Source organism: Peromyscus californicus, unplaced genomic scaffold (genome assembly GCF_007827085.1).
Source record: "Peromyscus californicus insignis strain IS unplaced genomic scaffold, ASM782708v3 Scaffold_6__1_contigs__length_162567912, whole genome shotgun sequence".
Lineage (NCBI taxonomy): Eukaryota > Metazoa > Chordata > Mammalia > Rodentia > Cricetidae > Peromyscus > Peromyscus californicus.
Genome location: NW_026294584.1, coordinates 53547904 through 53560660, shown reverse-complemented (window position 1 = coordinate 53560660; position 12757 = coordinate 53547904). Strand labels below are relative to the sequence as shown.

At 46.6% G+C, this 12757-nt stretch overlaps 1 protein-coding gene across 1 annotated transcript in view; it reads left to right on the top strand.

Annotated features, from left to right (window-relative positions):
* The window catches only part of Dennd11 (DENN domain containing 11), a 35581-nt gene extending 25076 nt beyond the window's left edge, over positions 1 to 10505 (top strand). Inside the window, exons 5-9 of the mRNA XM_052719574.1 lie at positions 890 to 1028; positions 2303 to 2434; positions 2581 to 2731; positions 3486 to 3554; positions 4941 to 10505. Coding sequence (XP_052575534.1) covers positions 890 to 1028; positions 2303 to 2434; positions 2581 to 2731; positions 3486 to 3554; positions 4941 to 5136 — 687 coding nt within the window. The 3' untranslated portion in view covers positions 5137 to 10505. The remainder of the gene's footprint in view (positions 1 to 889; positions 1029 to 2302; positions 2435 to 2580; positions 2732 to 3485; positions 3555 to 4940) is intronic.
* Positions 10506 to 12757: the final 2252 nt, after the last annotated feature.

Here is a 12757-nt window from a genome sequence, read left to right as displayed (position 1 = left end):
GTAAGTCATTCGTGTTTTGTCTCAGGTGGTTCTTAAGCCAAGTGAGGTAACCCATGGTCTAGTCTCCCTGTTTTAGGGACTAGGGAAGCAGACTGGAAACATAGGCTCACTTTCCCAGGCTTCTATGTTAGGAAATGGCAAAGGCAGAAGTGTAATTTCTCAAGCTTATGCTCTGAGCCCCAGCATAGTCCTTCCAGAAGGTAGCCCTGCAGGAGGGCGGCTCCCTGCAGTTAGCATTCCAAGGAAGTTGGTTTACAGTTGGAGTATACCAGAGGTAGCCATGAGACCCTTGGACCCTCCCTGCCTGAGACTACTGCAGATACCTTGCTGTGCACAGTAGCCCCCAGGTCCCTGCAATTTCAGTCTGTTTGCTCATCCTTTTATTATGTACGGTGCTCAGTGTTTTTGTGTTGAATGTTCTCATTGAGGCATACTGTATCTTCAAGGGTAGTTTCTAAAAGTAAATACTTTCAAAAACTCCTGCCTTTGAAACCCCTGTACAGGCACACACATGCGAGGGACCAGAAGAGAGCTTGGATCCCTTGGTTCTGGAGTTGCGGGTGTTTGTAGGATGCCTGTTATGTGGTGCTGTGATCTGAACTCCTGTTGTCATGATTGTACATTAAGTGTGCTGAACCACTGAGCCATCTCTCCAGCTTTCAAACTGCTGAGTTTTAAATAATAAAATTTAGTCGTTTCCTCTGCACTTCTCTTAAATTCAAACTTCATTCGGTCAGGGGAGCTGACGCATCAGAGAAATCAACCACCAGGTACCATTTTGTGTGGAGGCAACTATCTCGTAATGCTTGATGGTACGTTATAGAGTTTTCATCACAGAAGGCTGTGACAACCTCTAACAAGCTATCCACCTGCCCTTGTGTGTTTCCAGATCACACACCCAGCTGGCTGCATGTCTCAGTTTATTAAGTTCTTTGGAGAACAAATCCTCATTCTTTGGAAGTTTGCCTTACTCCGAAAGCGCATTCTGATATTTTCTCCCCCACCTGTGGGCGTCGTGTGCTACCGAGGTAACTGGGAGCCCAAGTGAGGGGCTCTGCCTAAATGCCCAGTTCATATGCTCTAGTCCTTCGGCTGTTAAGTACATTAGGAAGGGTTTGGGCCATATCAGTGGGATCAAGGCTTCTGGTTAGATTTGTATTTTAGAATGTGGAGTCTAGAGTCAGTGAAGACGGATGGGGTGTCACCTTTATATCTTGGGGAGAGATGAGGGTCTGGGCTGAAGCAGAGATGAGATAAACTGGATCAGGTTGACTGAAGTATGCAGGAGTAGAGTTGAGAAAGAGTTTAGGATGAGGCTACCAAAATGGGGGACCGAGGAGTGGTGGGGAGTTAACTTGGGTGTGTACTGCTTGAGACATTTCCAGGGAGGTGTACAGCAGGCCCTTGTGTGATTGGGTCAGGACCTGTGGGGAATAGTTGGGCTTGGGAAGAAGGTTTGAGAGTGACGTAAAGCCCATCTAGTAACCTTGGGATGGACGGCATCTCCTGGAGAGTGGGGAACAGAGGTGTCAGGTATAAGAGGTTGGCAAATAGTGGTGTAAGGACAGCAGAGTGAAGGAGATGATGGAGAGAGGGGGACCAGAGGATGGGAGGTTCCACCAGGCCAGGACATTGAGGGAGGGGAAGGTCGACAGAACCAAAGTCGAAGTCAGGCCAGTGAGAGAGATTCAGGAAACATCTATTCGATGATAAATTGCTGATGAAACCTTCAGGATATAAAGTTCTACAGTGGGTCCCCCAAAGATTTTCCAAGACCACCTGGTTATAGGATAGGTAGCGTAAACAAAGCCCTCCCCAGCTTCTGAGACAATTTCCCATTTTGCCCTAGCAAAAACATGAGGCTGGGAATTCATAAGGTTTGGTAGACTTATAGTTCTGAAAGTCCAAGAGAAGGATGCTGGTATCTGGTCATCCTCTGAAGGTCCCATGGTGGCAGAGATCACATATGAAAGAAGAGCGTGAGGGAATGAGTAGACTCACATTTTAACATGCTTTAGAGATAGATACCTGACTCGGTGTCTCCAGACTACAGTGAACATGTTATGGGGGTGGCGCCTCTATGATGTAATTCCATCTTAAAGATCCTGCATCTCTCAGTACTACTACACTGGGGGCCAAACTCAATGTGGGGTTTGGTAAAAACAACAAAATGTAGCAGCTTCCATGTAGGCCAACTGTTGGGAGGTACTGACTGACCTGCTGGTCTTGGGTGGATGGAGGAGAGGGAACAGGAGGGAAAATTCCTCACTTCTGTTGTGTCCCGTTCCCCGCCCCCCTGCAGTGTACTGTTGCTGTTGTCTGGCCAATGTCTCACTGCCTGGCATTGGGGGCACCATCCCCGAGTCGAAGCCTTTCTTCTATGTGAACGTGGCTGACATTGAGAGCCTGGAAGTCGAGGTGTCCTATGTAGCCTGTAAGTACGGGGCCCTCCCCTCCTCTCCCTGTGTCCAAACCCTTTCCTCTCAGAAATAGGCTCTTGGACTCTTGGTCCTGTAGTAGCGTTGGGGTGGCTTTCTTTGTGGCCCCTTGGGGTTACCTCATTAATCCTAGGCTCCACAGGCACCACGGAGAAGATATTTGAGGAGAAGCGGGAGCTGTACGATGTCTACGTGGATAACCAGAATGTAAAGACACACCATGACCACCTGCAGCCCCTGCTGAAGATCAACAGCGCGGACCGGGAGAAGTACCGCCGGCTCAATGAACAGAGGTGAGGCGGCTGGTCCTCCGCATCCACGCCGTGTGTGCCAGTGAGTGCAGCCCCGGCCAGTGCTGTGCTATAAGGACCAGAGACCTGGAGGGCAGTCAGCAGCACCGTCCTATGCAGGATGGCTCTGTGAAATCTAGGAAAAGCCTACTCTGCCACCCCTTTCCTTGAGCGTTCCTAAAAGCAGGGGGTGGGGAGCAGGGGCTGGAAGTCAAGGGAAGTTCTGTGCATTAGGAGGCTGGCATTCCCGTATACTGCCCTCACTGCAGGGTAGCAGACACACAGGGGTGGTTTCTGATTGGCTGGAGAATCTGAAACTCTGTGAAGCAACAGTTACAACGCTAGCTTTCAGAAACCCCCAAAGATCTTGTTTAGATTTGCTCATATATGTTTGGAATAGCCATTTATTGAGCATCTACACAGTCAGGACCCATTAGGAAACTGGTGTATGCACATTGTCTGGTGGAACTCAATTCTTTGTTTATCCTAGGAGAGAAAGAGTTAACCTATAATCCCCATTCAGTGCACAGTCAGGCAAGACAGCCACTTGACTAAGTGGGGTACTATTGGCAAAACAGGCCACAGGTCCTGGGTTTGAGCCCAAGCTTTGCTCATTCTTTTCCCAGTCTGTGGCCCGGCACTGACTGCCTGGTGGGGCTTCCTGAGAGAGATGGGCATTGTTGATGCTTGGTTGCTGCCAGTCCTGTAGTTGGATGCAGTAGCCACTGGAGTCTGATTGTGTTCTCCCTTCTCATAGGCAGATGCTCTTGTACTCCCAGGAAGTTGAGGGAGACTACAACCCTTGTGAAGAAGATCTCTTTGTGCTGTGAGTTGGCCTGGGCAGCAGCTGTGGGGCTCTGGGAATCCTTTCAGTGCTAACTTCTATAGACAGACACCTTGCTTCCCTCCCATGCAACCCACTGCCGCTGAGGGTGCCCTTTATTATTCTCGGGGCTCTCCGTGCTTCTAGGCCCTGAGAGGTAGGTAGCCCTAGTTCTGCAAACCCAGAAGGGTGAACCCAGAGTGGCTGAAGAGACGGGGCAGGTCCTAGAGAAAATGAGGACCCTGAACATGCACTTGTTGAACATTTGCATCCAGGATGTCACCACATAGCTGTCCATCTCTCCACCCTCTCACTCCTTGAAAGGACCAGTTCCTTGTGCCGAGTATTATGAGATCATGTGGACATTCAACCCTTGAATCGAGGGTAATCTCTTTTCTCCAGATCCAGTAGCCATGGAAAGGGCTGGCTCCTTTTAACACCTGTTGCATTCAAGCAACCACAGGAAGTCCTGTTTCAGAATTAGAGCAGAACTGTAATTGAAGTAGAAACAAATCTCCCTGAAAGCCCTAGCTTTGATGGAGGCATCCTCACACAGGTTTATCTTGTTTTGGCATCCACTTTCTAATGGACACACACTGTGTGTATGGGCAGACACAGTCTTGTCAAGGTGTGACAAAGAAGTCATTTTGTTGTCTGTGGAAGGCCCCGAACCCCAGAACAGCATGGCTGAATGAATGCCTTTCCAAACACAGCTCATTTACTCATTCAGCATGGCTGTAAAGCTGTGACTTAGAAATCCTGTTTTAATGTATTCTCTTGCTCCAAGGAGAGCAGACCCCGAGTGCTGGGAGCTGGGTCATTCTCAGTGAGGGCACTTGTCTCCCCTTTCCACAGCACGGGCTTCAGAACTGCCCTGTTCCTGCGCCAGCTCCTCCGAGCTCTCCCTTTCTGTGTACAGCATCCGTGACCTAGGGCTGCAAGGCCAGCACAGAGTCCTGGGCTCTCCAGCCAGGCTTGTTGGCTACCAACTGCCAGCGGGTCCAGTCAGGGCTTTGAAGACTGTGCATTTCAGTCTCTCGCTTGAAGTCTTGGTCCAGAACTGCCTTTTCAGGTTCTGTGTTTTCACTCTGATGATTACGCAGAGGGAGAGAAGGTGTCTATGGAGCCTCTCCGGGAGGCTGTGTTTAAAACAGGAAAATAGTAGTCAAGCCATCATCCATACAGATTTCTCTATCATCCGGCGGTGATTCTTAACTATGGTTTCCTTGCTGACATCATTCACACTCTAATAACCGGTTAACTTTCACCCCCTTTAAAAATTGGTAGACTTAGTTCGGAAGGCTTACAAAGTTTGGGCTCTGCATGTTTGGGTTATCTGGTTGACCTTTTTGCCTTGTCTTCTCTCCCTGTCCTGTCTTGGAAATGCAGGTTTTTCCTAGAGCAAAACAACCGGATTTTTCAGACTCTATTGGAGGTGTCCGCCAGTCAAGACAAAACTCTCACAGCAGAGCATGCCCGAGGCATGGGACTGGACCCCCAGGGAGACAGGAGCTTTCTCATGGACCTGCTGGAGGCCTATGGCATCGATGTCATGCTGGTCATTGACAACCCCTGTTGTCCCTAAGCCGAGTGCCACAGGACTGGTGGTGAGATGCTCATGTCGGGTGACAAGAACCTGGAGTGCACCCCAGGCCCTCAGCAGCTTCAGGTTTAAGTTGATACAAAGGACCGTTTATACTTTCCACCACATGTAATGTTTGCCATTTCCTTTCTCCCCCTCAGCCCTGGGCTGAGGTGAGGCCACCTGGGTTTTGTAGCTTCTGGTTGGACACGGGAGTCTACTGTCTTCCACTACCGCTTTGGATTTAGTCTTAGGAGTTCTGCCAGTCAGAGTGAGTCAAACTCTGGGATGAACGGTTGAGAAAATCTGTATGTCTTCGTCCTTTGCTGCATTCAAGAATAAGATAACCACGTGTCCTAGTGTGGCCTTAGATGTTCGTCGGCCTAAAACCAGAAACTAATCAGATGACCTTTCAAGGTCACCAGGTTCTAGGGGTCAGGTTAGGATGACCTATGTGTCATAGGGCAAGTCTGCACCTTCTAGGTTGACTGGAGTAGGGACCAGAGGAGGAAAACAGTGTCCCTGACAGAATGGCAGGGAAAGTGGAAAGCTAGAATGAATCCTTGAGATCCTTCCGAAAGTAAGGGAATGACGAGTCCCCTTGGGATGGATGGGTTGGTGGATTCTGAAGGTTGGTGCTGGCCCTGGACCTTACAAGCAAGTTCGTTTCACATTTGAGTCTCTTTTGAAGGCTGACTATGTTCTTGGAATAACAGCTTTAAACAGGCAAGGGAAAGAAATCTCATGTTTCTCTGAGAGCTCTCTGGAGGGACTGTTTGCAGTCCTGAAGCAGATACTTCTAGTGAATTCTGAACTGTAGCCAGGGTCCGAGCTGGTTGACTCAGAGGTTGGGATGTGGTGTGAATAGGTCTTTTAACCAGTTTGAAACTCCCACAAACTTATCTTTAGCAGAGACAACATTCCTTAGGCTAAGCAATCGGATCCATAGACTTAACAGATTTGACAGGGAAAATATAACAGTGCCTCCCCTGCCGAGAAATCGCAGACTAACAACCATGTCCACTTCCTTTGGTCTAGGACGGAGCCTGCAGTCAGTCGCCCTGTTCTTTGGGGCTGGGTCACTTGTGACTGCTAGGTTACTAGATGAGACATTAGATGAGAGGGCAGTTGTTAACTATACTCAGAAAGCCAGTTCCAACGCTAGTCTCCTTAAAGACTTTGTATTTTCAGTAATGATTTCTCCTATGCTCTTCCTGCCTGCCTTCGTTATATGTGAATAGCTAGCTAGCCATCAAACATCCACGTCTGTAGCCAAAGAGCAGCCAGGCTGACGTCCACAGCAGAGAGAACTTCCGATGGAGGGGCTGTGCCTCTTATCTCAATTCTAGGTTCTAGAGGCTCACCGCTTAACTCAAGTATTTTCACTGTAGTTCCCTGATAAAAAATTCAAGAGTGAAGGGATTTGCGCATGCAGATGCAGATACACACTGATGAGTCAGGGTAACATCTTTTCTGTAAATATATAAGTAAGTTTAGGCATTGACATAAACTGTTTAGCTAATAGATTTTTCTCCTCTGCAATGTGGGTTTAGCCATCATTTCAGTAACATGTTTACAAAAAACACAGCTGTGCTCAGTGGCTGGCGTTTCCCCTGCTTCTTCCTTACGGCTGCCTTCTCCTCTTGCCCCAGGGCTGACTGAACAGGGTCTATCTGATGCTGATGAAACAACACTTCTTCTAGTGATCTCTAAGAGCTCGAAGTTGGGGGTAGATAGCCAGAGATAGGAAGAGCCCATTTCTGAGGACCTCCCCAGGGCCTTCCGCTTGCCAACGCTGTTTCCTGTGCTGATGTAAAGACAACAAGGATGAGAAAGGTTGGCTTTTGTTAAGTTGGGCCTTGTGGGCCCTTTTTAACTAAGCTGCTGTTTTCCTGGTCTCTCTGTGCCCCACCCACCCACGGAGAGGGCCAGTGTATGGGTGGCCCCAGAGGGAATACAAACCAGAGACGATGTCATGTCTTAGGTCCTAGGTTTGGGGTTAGCTGACCCCAGAGCAGAACTTCTGGTTCAACATCTCCTTCAGTCCTTTCCTACTTTGCCAGCATCCTCCTGGGGCCCGAACCTGGCGCAGGCCTCCGTGTGGCTGAACAGCACGTATGTTAGCACCTCTGTAGCCTTGGCCTCCATTGATCAGCTTTGGGGTATGTTTTAGAAACGAAGCCCTGCCTGTGTCCCTGTGAAGTCTAACCATACCAGACTGCTCCCCCAGTGGCAGTGAGCAGATGCAAGCCTGCCTCCTACGCTGCAAGTTCCCTCTAAGGGAAGTAGTTTGTAGACTATAGAGGAACCCCTCTACAGTGATGGCAGAAGCTAGGAACTAGGATTGGCTTTTTGTCACTCTTTTGAAATACTTTCTGAAAAACCATCTGGTTTTATTTGGAAGAAGTTAGTTCACATCCTTAACAACTTTCTAGGTCTGACTGTCAGCAGAGTCAGGCGTGTTTTATTACCACTGGCCTCTAGGGAACAGGGTTAAAAACTCAGATGTGGGTCCTGCCAGCCCTTCTGGGGCGCACTAAACCCTATGTGTACCATGCTGTGAACCATGTGCCAACCCGGAAGCACTTGCTGACTTACATTGCTGGCTACTCAGTCATTTTTAAGTTAGAAGAAACTCCAAATGACAACAATCCTCAGGGGGCCCGAAATTGGGGTTTTGGATTTGTGGACATTCATATTAAGTATAAGATACTAAGTATAACAAAGGCCTCTTCAAGCGGATGTTTTCAGTTTTGTTAGCAGATGGTAGGTAATACTTAGGGCTCTTTCTCCAGAAGGAGTAAAAAAAAAAATAGCAGAGCTTATCTCCTACCAGTCTTCAAAGGAAGGGCAAGTCATTGCTTGGTATTAGCTTTGGCTTTAAACATGAAGCCTTCCCTGTGCTGGGCACGCATCCAGGCCAGTGTCAGTGTCCTACCTGGGGCCCATATGGCCCCGCCAGTTAGGAGTACAGTATGACAGGAGGCATTTGCCTCCCACACCTCCCACCCAGGCTATGGGAGAGAAGCTGTTCTCATTGCTGTGACAGAAGTTAGGATAGGAACTTAAAACTGTACCTTCCCTTGCTGGGAAGCACAGGAAAACCATGAGAAAGGTAAGAGTGACACTCAGATACAGTAATGCCAAGTGCTTCATGGGAAAGTTCACTTACATAATTATCTAACATATTTGAGCTAGAAGATAAAGGTAAAGTAAATCATAGCTAATTGCTGTCTTCCTGGGGTGGGGGGGTGGTAAGGGGGATGAACTTGCTCTGTCTAGAGGCGCTGAAAGCCTACCGGTGTAGTGAGAAGGTAAAAACGAACTTAGCCTTCCACGGGGACTTTCAGGAGACCTTTAAAGGGTGGCAGCCAGTTAGCCTTTGGGTGGCAAACACTATCCTCGTAGAGATGCAGGAACTCAGGAACTGTCTTTCTCTTCAACTGCACAAGAGGAGAGTGGACTGAGGGGCCCTCTCCAGGTCCAGTGTGATGGTCCTTGCAGTGGTAAGGAAGGGATACAGGGTGTGAATGAGTAGAACTATAGGGTGATGCTGAGTTTCACGGTGAACTCGCCTTACCGTGAGAAGAGTTTGAAAACGAACAAGAACATCTGTAGGAAGACCGCCAGGCTGTCCAGGGGCTGCTACCTTCCCGTTAGACCTCTAGACTAGCAGGCTGTGATTCTGAGAGCTGTCGAGCCCTCTCCTCCCTCCCCCATAGCTAATAGTTCCACTCCATGGGGAGGATCCTTAAAGCCCATGGGCTTACCTCAGCAGGCCCAGTCTCATCCCTTCTCATGAAAATCCTTTTCTGATTCGGGTAGGGGGAGGGAAGGAGCTGAGGACTCCCTTATACCCAAGTCATGGGTTTTGACTAGTCTACTTTATTGCTAATATACCTCTGTTCCCAGGAGCTACTGGAGTACTGAGTATTGGGAAAATACTGTGAATTAAGGTAATGTTTCCTATGAGAAACGAAGTCTATTTTTATACCAATGTTGCTGAGTGGTGAATTGAGTACTAAAGTGTTGAAATGGAAAGGAACTGCAAAGTTATAATCTAAGAAGGAATGGGCAGCTTTATAGTTTGATAGCAGCTGAGGCTCTTAGAGGTGTCCCCTTCCATGACAGTGTATTGAAGCCTGAGCACAGACTCTGATGTATTTTTTCAGCAGCACTGGTTGGCCTGGGAAGGATGAGATGGGCACCAACCTTGGGTGAAGCTCCAGGACAGAGGCAGTACATGCTGTCTCTCAATGACTGCTCCCTCTTGGTCAAGGGAGAGGGTGGGAATGGGAGGTGGCTTTCTACCGGGCACTTTAATTCACTCTAGCGGCTGGAAGTCGGGTGATGTTGTACATTTAGAAAAGGAGTAGGAATTTCCTGGTGCTATAGAGAAACGAAGATGGGAGAAATAAAACTCTGCTTTCGTCTCTTTAGAACTTAGTCTAGAATTTCAACATGGCCCCGGCTCTTAGAACCATGTGGACTTCACTTCTGAAAGGTTTACAGCAGAGGGTTTCTTTACATTTGTAACAGGTGTCTGCCTAGTCTAATGGCGAGTTTACTTTGCTTCCAAATGATGCTGGGGCTTACGGGGGTAGAATAGGGTTTTATAAATTGTGCATAGATGGAATTTCAAAGTGAAAAGCCCATACAGAGCAAATATATTTAACCGACATTGTATCTGGGTAAATTAAGCAAGGATATATGAAAGTTAGGAAAACGAACTTGGTGTTTGCTGTGTCCACATCAGCCATCAGAAATGGGGGATTCTGGGCTCCTGAACTGCCAGCATGAGTGGCTTCTGGGACCTGGGATGGAGGTAAACAAAAACAACTTCCTTGATTTGTCCAAAACTTGCTGGCTAAATTTTTGTGTAAGTCTGGAATATAATCCTTTCCTGAAAATGAAATAGTTGTAACCAAGAAAATCTGTTTTCCTAGTTGTTTTTTTTCCTTTTCTTTTTAAAACATAAGTGTCCCTGTTGCCTTAAATGTAAAAACCTATTTTGAGTAATAACCCCAGCCTAAGAGTTATAGCAATAAGAGACCCTAATCTATTTTTGTTTCAAGTCTTTACCTCACATGACAAAGTCAGAAGGATAACTGGTAAGTTTTGTCTGGGCACTACTGCAGAGCGATGAATCCTCTCTCTGTCTCCAGTTGTGTATTTACAGACCTGAAGAAAGCTGGACTTAACCCTGAGGCTAAGTGTAAATGTTTCCTGAATTGATTCTTTCTGTGGTACAAGTGACACCTGTGTATATCATATCTGTATATATCTGAACCAAGTTATGTGCAGAGGTTGATAATAACTATATTTACAAAAAAGCCCCAATTTTTACAATTAAAGTTCACATTTTAACATGAGCCTGTGTGCTGTGGTCCTTTACCAAGTGGCTTTTGATGGGAGGAACGGTGACGGCTCAGCCTGTGAGCAGAGCCCAGGGGCTGACGCGGCGGACGGCTCTTCCTACAGGGATGAGGACACACACTGGGGAGCTGCAGCCAGGCCTCTGAGAGACCGGGGTTGGATAAACACTCTCCAGGTAATAGAAACTGAAGTCAAAGAACCAGGACTGTGTACCCTTGATCCCCACAGGAAACTTCTAGACTCAAGAGATTTCTGAAACAAAATCGCTTCTCTAATCAGAATTTTATGTGGCATTATATAGTGATACATATGCACATGTTTATTTATACTCTAAACCTTTTCTTTCAGTTTTTTCTTTGGGAGAGTGAACTGTAACACTGGTCGCAAAGCTAGGGTCCTATTTTCTAAGTGGGATGGCCATATCTAATAGTGCCCTTTGTAAGAACTAATGTTTTTATAATTGTTCTTAAAGTTCTAAAAGTGTCAGTTGCTTGTATAAAGACCTGGAGGTGACACGCGTCCCGTCCCCCCCCCCCCCCCCCCCCCCCCCCCCCCGCCCCCCGCCATGATCCGCTCTGCAGAGCTGAGCATCTGCATACCTGTTGTTAAATATGGGCATTTTATGGATGTCCAAAGAACAAAGCAATAGACAATGAAACCCAAGTCCTTAGAGGAAACTAGGGAGTAAAACCTCCCCCCTCCCCGAGACAGGGCCTCTGTGTAACAGCCTTGGCTGTGCTGGGACTAAAGTCATGTGCTGCCACTGCCCAGCATGTGAGCAAAATTCTTAAAGTGGGCCCAATATCCTTTCCGAACCTCATGGCAGTTATGGTTAGAATCTGCGGCTACACACAGTGTTTTAAGAACGAGCCGGGCGGTGGTGGCGCACGCCTTTAATCCCAGCACTCGGGAGGCAGAGGCAGGCGGATCTCTGTGAGTTCGAGGCCAGCCTGGACTGCCAAGTGAGTTCCAGGAAAGGCGCAAAGCTACACAGAGAAACCCTGTCTTGAAAAAAAAAAAAAAAAAAACAACGAATGCTAGATTCTACACTGGTCCTTCATGCTGTTACAGAAGCCCAGTCTTTTATTTCCATATAACATAGCAGCCCCTTCCCCTCCACAGCTGGCACAGGGTAAGTGATTTACGCTCATCTCCAGACTCATCTGTTTGCTGTTGTTAAAGCAGAACGCTTACCACCACCACAAGCACACAGAACTAAACAGTCAAGCCTTACGTTTTGTGGTCTTCAGTTATGGGCTTTTTTGTAGGAACTGTCTACCTACTCCATTCATGCATTGACTTTACTCCAGTGGGACATGTGGGTGGGTATATTACTGTCTTTACATTTAAATTTTACCTTCCTGAAGTTTCTGCTACTAAAGGGGTCACTTTCCCTTTCACAATGACAAGGGCTCAAACCAAATTCATACAGAGCAGGAATTCAGGGGCTTCTCGGCATGAGCAAAGGAAATGCCCATGCTAGTATTAAAAGTAAATGGTACTGGGGCTGGAGAGATGGCTCAGCAGTTAGGACCCAGGTTCAATTCCCAGCACCCACATGGCACCTCACAACTGTCTGTGACTCCAAGATCTGACACCCTCACACAGATATATATGTAAGCAAAACACCAATGCACATAAAATAAAATTTTAAAACAATGTAAAAAAAAAAAAACAAATAAATGGTACTAATGACCTGATAGAAACTCCTTCTGTAAAATCAAATGTTTTTAGTTCTCAGCTTGCAACAGACTATAGAGGAAGATCTAATCAGATTGTTTGTCAAGAGATCATCATTAATTTTAATGCAGTAGTATACTTTTTCCCACTAATCAAAGCAATTAAAAAATGATGTTATAATTCTTACTCCCATCTTCTTTCTGGGCTCATAAATAATAAAAAATGAAAAAGGAATATAACTGATACTGGATATCCTTGTTTCACCAGAATTATTTATATATTGGATAAATGAACTAGTTACAAACAAGAACATTCTAGTAACAATTTTTAACTACCAAAAAATTACTTACTGCTTCAAATAACTCTAATAATATATGCCAATAATTGTTAAAACAGTTGTTCTGTAATGAGTTAGCCCGTAAGTTATTTAGACATATTTTTTGCTGAGGAAAAGCAATTGGTAAAAAATGCCAAGCATAAAAATAAACTACGATAAGAATCCCTTCGCTGACACAGTGGTTTAGAGATGTGCCCAAGGGAGAAAAAAAAATTTAAAAATTTCAAATAG